The sequence below is a fragment of the Oryx dammah genome, unplaced genomic scaffold (genome assembly GCF_014754425.2).
Source record: "Oryx dammah isolate SB20612 unplaced genomic scaffold, SCBI_Odam_1.1 HiC_scaffold_9, whole genome shotgun sequence".
NCBI classification, from domain to species: Eukaryota; Metazoa; Chordata; class Mammalia; order Artiodactyla; family Bovidae; genus Oryx; species Oryx dammah.
Window position 1 is genome coordinate 5,301,639 of NW_024070193.1, and position 4,205 is coordinate 5,305,843.

The 4,205-nt window shown below is 49.3% G+C and overlaps 1 protein-coding gene across 1 annotated transcript; it reads right to left on the reverse strand.

Moving 5' to 3' along the window:
* Positions 1 to 747: 747 nt before the first annotated feature.
* Positions 748 to 3,613, reverse strand: HRH1 (histamine receptor H1). Its single transcript, XM_040246762.1, has one exon. It carries the CDS (start codon positions 3,581 to 3,583, stop codon positions 2,117 to 2,119), a length of 1,467 nt encoding a protein of 488 aa, XP_040102696.1. The 5' UTR covers positions 3,584 to 3,613; the 3' UTR covers positions 748 to 2,116.
* Between the last annotated feature and the right edge of the window lie 592 nt (positions 3,614 to 4,205).

Sequence of the window (4,205 nt, forward strand, 5' to 3'; positions counted from 1 at the left end):
GAACGGAAGCCCATTCCAGAATCAGGTCTTGAACTCAGTTCTAATTAACCCCTCTGTGCTATGGTTTACCTATTTGTAAAACCACAGAAATCTGCCTCACAAGGTTGTTGTAACGATTAGATAGAAGTGGTAAAGCATGACGTATATGCTCAGTATACTTTAAAACTCCAAGTCCCCGCTGGGTACCATTTACTCTGCAAGCACTGTAAACGCCATACACAATGATGCATGGAACCTTGTTTTTCATGCTCTGGCAGATTATACTGACCATTTATGTTCTTGTCAGATTCGAATCCAGATCTCGTTGACCAAGATCTGAACTTGTAACCACTTGGCTTCACTAGTTGCTTCAACTGTTCATCAATATCGGTAGTGGGCACTTAGCTATTTGTCTGTGTGGGATGTGTCTTTAGAAAGACTTAAAGTGCTCCTTGGTCCAGAGGGGACCCAGGAAGCAACTCTTCTGGTTTTTGACATGGAAACAGACCAGGATAACCCCAAAGCAGGATAAAAGTCTCTTTGGCTCCCTCCAGTTTTGAGGGAGAAGAGCTTAGGGAGGTGCAAAGTAGAGAGGGAAGCTTGTTATAAAAAGTAAGTCCTTTTCTAAAGACATTTACAATATGACCAGAAACTAAAGGAAAACCTTGTATCAAATCTTATAACATTTAACGTTACATTTCAGTACATCTTCTTAAGTCCAAGAGACTCAGAAAGGCAGAATTAAATCAATCAACCTTATAACAGTATAACTTCAAAGATCATATTTTAGTAGGTAAAAATCTCTCATTTTAACGGATCATGCAAACAGGAACACAAGACATAAAATACCAGCTTATACAGGCACTCCCACTGGGTACATATATTACAGTTTAACATCCAGTTTTAAAATATAAACCACAGCCAGATTGCAACATAAACACCAAGTAAAACTGCCTGTTCCCATGCCTTTGCAAGTTTTGACTTAAAAAGTGTGACCATATGAGTACATGATGATGTTTCTTGGATAAACACAGCAGAGTTCACAGATGAAAAAGTATACTGTTCCTCCTTAAAGTATCGCCTCTGTGGCCACATTCTGTGTCAGCTGTTCCTCCTCTCAATATACACTCGTTAACTGCCACCACTCTTAGGAATTTCGTGTGTGTGTGTGTGCGTGTGTGTACTGAATAGAACAAACTTTTGCCTTTTGGAGAAAATGTGTTACAGTGAGTTGAAACCATAGGATGTTTGCTCCAGCTTTCTTATAACTAGTTGTGTGATCTCAGGTACCTTATTGCACCTTGCGGTCCCTCCGTTTGCTTTTCTAGTAATACCATCCTCCTGTTGTGGGGTGTCATGGGGCTTAAATGACATCCACCTGGCACAGCCCTCAAACAATATGGCTTTATTCTCCCCACTTCTCTTTGTCTCTAATATACAACCATCTAAACAATACTCCTTTTCTCTTTGAGGGAGGCATTTAACCTCTTCTTTAGTAGGAGAACAGAATTTGGGTTTGAAGATGATGGATGTGCAGACTGCATCATTCCCCGTCAGCTCTTAAGATGTGCATGAGTGAGAAATAATACGGTGGAGTAGCCAGGGTTGCTCAGACACTGGATCTGGAGAAAGCTGCATAAGAGGCTCAGAAGAGAGGTGTTCTGAGACGTGGCAGTCACAGTGGAGTAGCTGTCCTGCCTTTCAAGGTGACCCTGGGCAGGGACAGCATCTATCTGCATGTCTAAGGTCTCTGCTCCACAGTCGTGGAGCTCCATTTGAAGAAGGCTCCAGAGTTCCACTGGAACTCTACCCACACGTCCCTTCAGTAGCCCGATAATTTGAGTTTGAAAGCTGGAATTATAGTGTGAGCTTGAGGCCCTCACATTCCCGAGGAACAGGAGAGCTCAGATCTAAGTCTCTTGCAAATATTCGGCTCTCAGAGTACAATCTCTCTGCTGACCACCGCCATCTTCTGCTCTTCCCACTGTGCCTACAAACTCTCCAAACTCCCCAGCCCCTCAGACCATTCTTGCGACTGCAGAAAGCCCAGGTGCCCGGCAACACAACAGGCTTCCTCCTCCACTTCCTTCAGGGACGTCGTTAAGCGTCACTTGGTTGCATCCCCTGGGAGCCTCTCCTAGGAACGAATGTGCAGAATCTTCTTGAAGGTCTTCTTGAAGTTCTCATTGCACAGGGGGTAGATGAGGGGGTTCAGCGTGGAGTTGACGTAGCCCAGCCAGATGGTGAACATGTGTACACGCTGGTTAGAGCAGCTCTCACAGAAGGCAACAACCATGAAGAAGATGAAGTAAGGAATCCAGCAGATGATGAAGGCCACCATGATAAAACCCAGCTGCTTGGCAGCCTTCCGCTCTCGGTTCATGTGCAACCCAGACACATACTGTCGCGAATGCGAGCGGAGCCTCTTCCAAGTGAACTTGATGTACTCCAGGCCTGTACTAGACTCGCTTCGCGACTTGCCTTTCTCCGGTGCCGGCTCTGCAGGGGTGTCCGAGTCTGTCCGGGAGAAGGACTGGCTGTCACCCTGGATCTGATCCTCTAAGGCCTCCTTAGCCCCAGGCATGTTCAGGCCCTGCTCACCCATCTCAAATGAGTTCTGGCTCTGATTGATGGCTGCATAGCCCCTGCCACTCCCCTCTGCCTCCGGCTGCGTCTGCACAGTGTCAAGCGGGAAGCAGTAGAATTTGCCCGGTTCTCCATCCTTCTCTTGGTGGAAGACGCCTAGAGATGTCACCTCCTTTGGCTCCTGGGATGGTGGCTTCAAGACAGGTCCACCCCCAGTGTCTTTTGGCTTCCTTTTCAGAACCTCCCAGGGGGACTCCTTTCCCGGTTTCTTAGCGCCCACCTGGAGGTTCTCTGGCTTCATCTTCACGTCAGAGAAGGAGGGGAAGGACCCGTTGATGAGTTCCCGGTGCTGGCAGTGTTGCCGCACAGCCTTGTAGATCTTAGCATAGAACCAGAGCATGAGCAAGGTGGGCAGGTAGAAGTTGACGATGGCAGTCATGATTTTGAACCACATGACTTTGTAGAAGTCCGTCTCACACTTGTCCCCCGGGGGTTCTGGGGTCTTCGGCTGGAAGTGACGCCAGCTCAGAATGGGGATAATCCACAGGAAGGACAGAAACCAGGCGGCCAGGATGGTGATGGATGCTCGGGTCTTGGTACGATACCGCAGGTACTTGAGGGGCTGCTGCACAGAACGGTAGCGGTCGATACACAAGATGAAGACGCTGAAGATGGACGCCGTGCTGGCCACATAGTCCATGGAAAGCCAGAAGAGGCAGAGAGGGCGCCCCAGGGACCACCTGCACATGAGGAGGTAGAGGATGTTCATGGGCATGACGACCACCCCCACGATCAGATCGGCCACCGAGAGGCTGACGATGTAAAGGTTCCCCACCGTGTGTAGTTTCCGCTCGCTGCGCACAGCGTACAGGACCAGCAGGTTGAGTCCCACTGTGACCAAGGAGATGGTGCTCAGGACCACCACCAGGGGCATCAGCTGGGCATTGCTGGCAGGGGCGGTCTTATTCCCCTCACACATCTTGTCTTCGAAGATGCAGGAGGAATTGGGACAGGTCATTGGCACAAGTGTAGCCTCCAGCTATGGTTCACTCCCTGGGGGGAAAGACACAAGGAGTCAGGTCAGAGGTCCCGTGATCAGTAGCATCACGCAGCGCTGTCACAGGCATCAACCCACGGTTGTGTGCGATCAGGATGATAGACACTGCTGGTTACCTGAGGCCTATACCCCCTGCCTCCTTAGCCATCCCCTCCTTCCTCCAGGTGTTGACTACTCATTGCATTGCTGGGCATTGTCCTGGATGCTGGGAATACAGCAGTGAACAAAGCAAAAACCTCTGTCTTCAAGGAGGTTGCATTCTAGTGGAGGGGCGTGGGCTCAAACGAGGTGAGGTTTGTACGAGTGCCCTGTTGCACACACGTGCTGGGAGGTGCGCTGCATCACGATTGGTCTAAGCTGCATACGGTGCCATTGTTTCTCTTTGCCAGTGGCTGGTCTAGGAGTGGGTGTCAGACATACCTGTGGCTGACGAGGTAGATGGGGAAGTCTCATGGCAGAGTTGGGGTTCTGGAAAAGTTCTTCCTCTCTGACAAATGAGCAAAATGAATACAAGGGTGTCTCCTACTTGCCCTCTTCTTTGTGATAGTGACTGATGCATGGAGCAATGGCAGTCATCTTGGGG

Excerpts from the sequence above, each read along its gene's own strand:
- HRH1 (XM_040246762.1), bottom strand. The coding sequence starts at position 3,583 with ATGACCTGTCCCAATTCCTCCTGCATCTTCGAAGACAAGATGTGTGAG.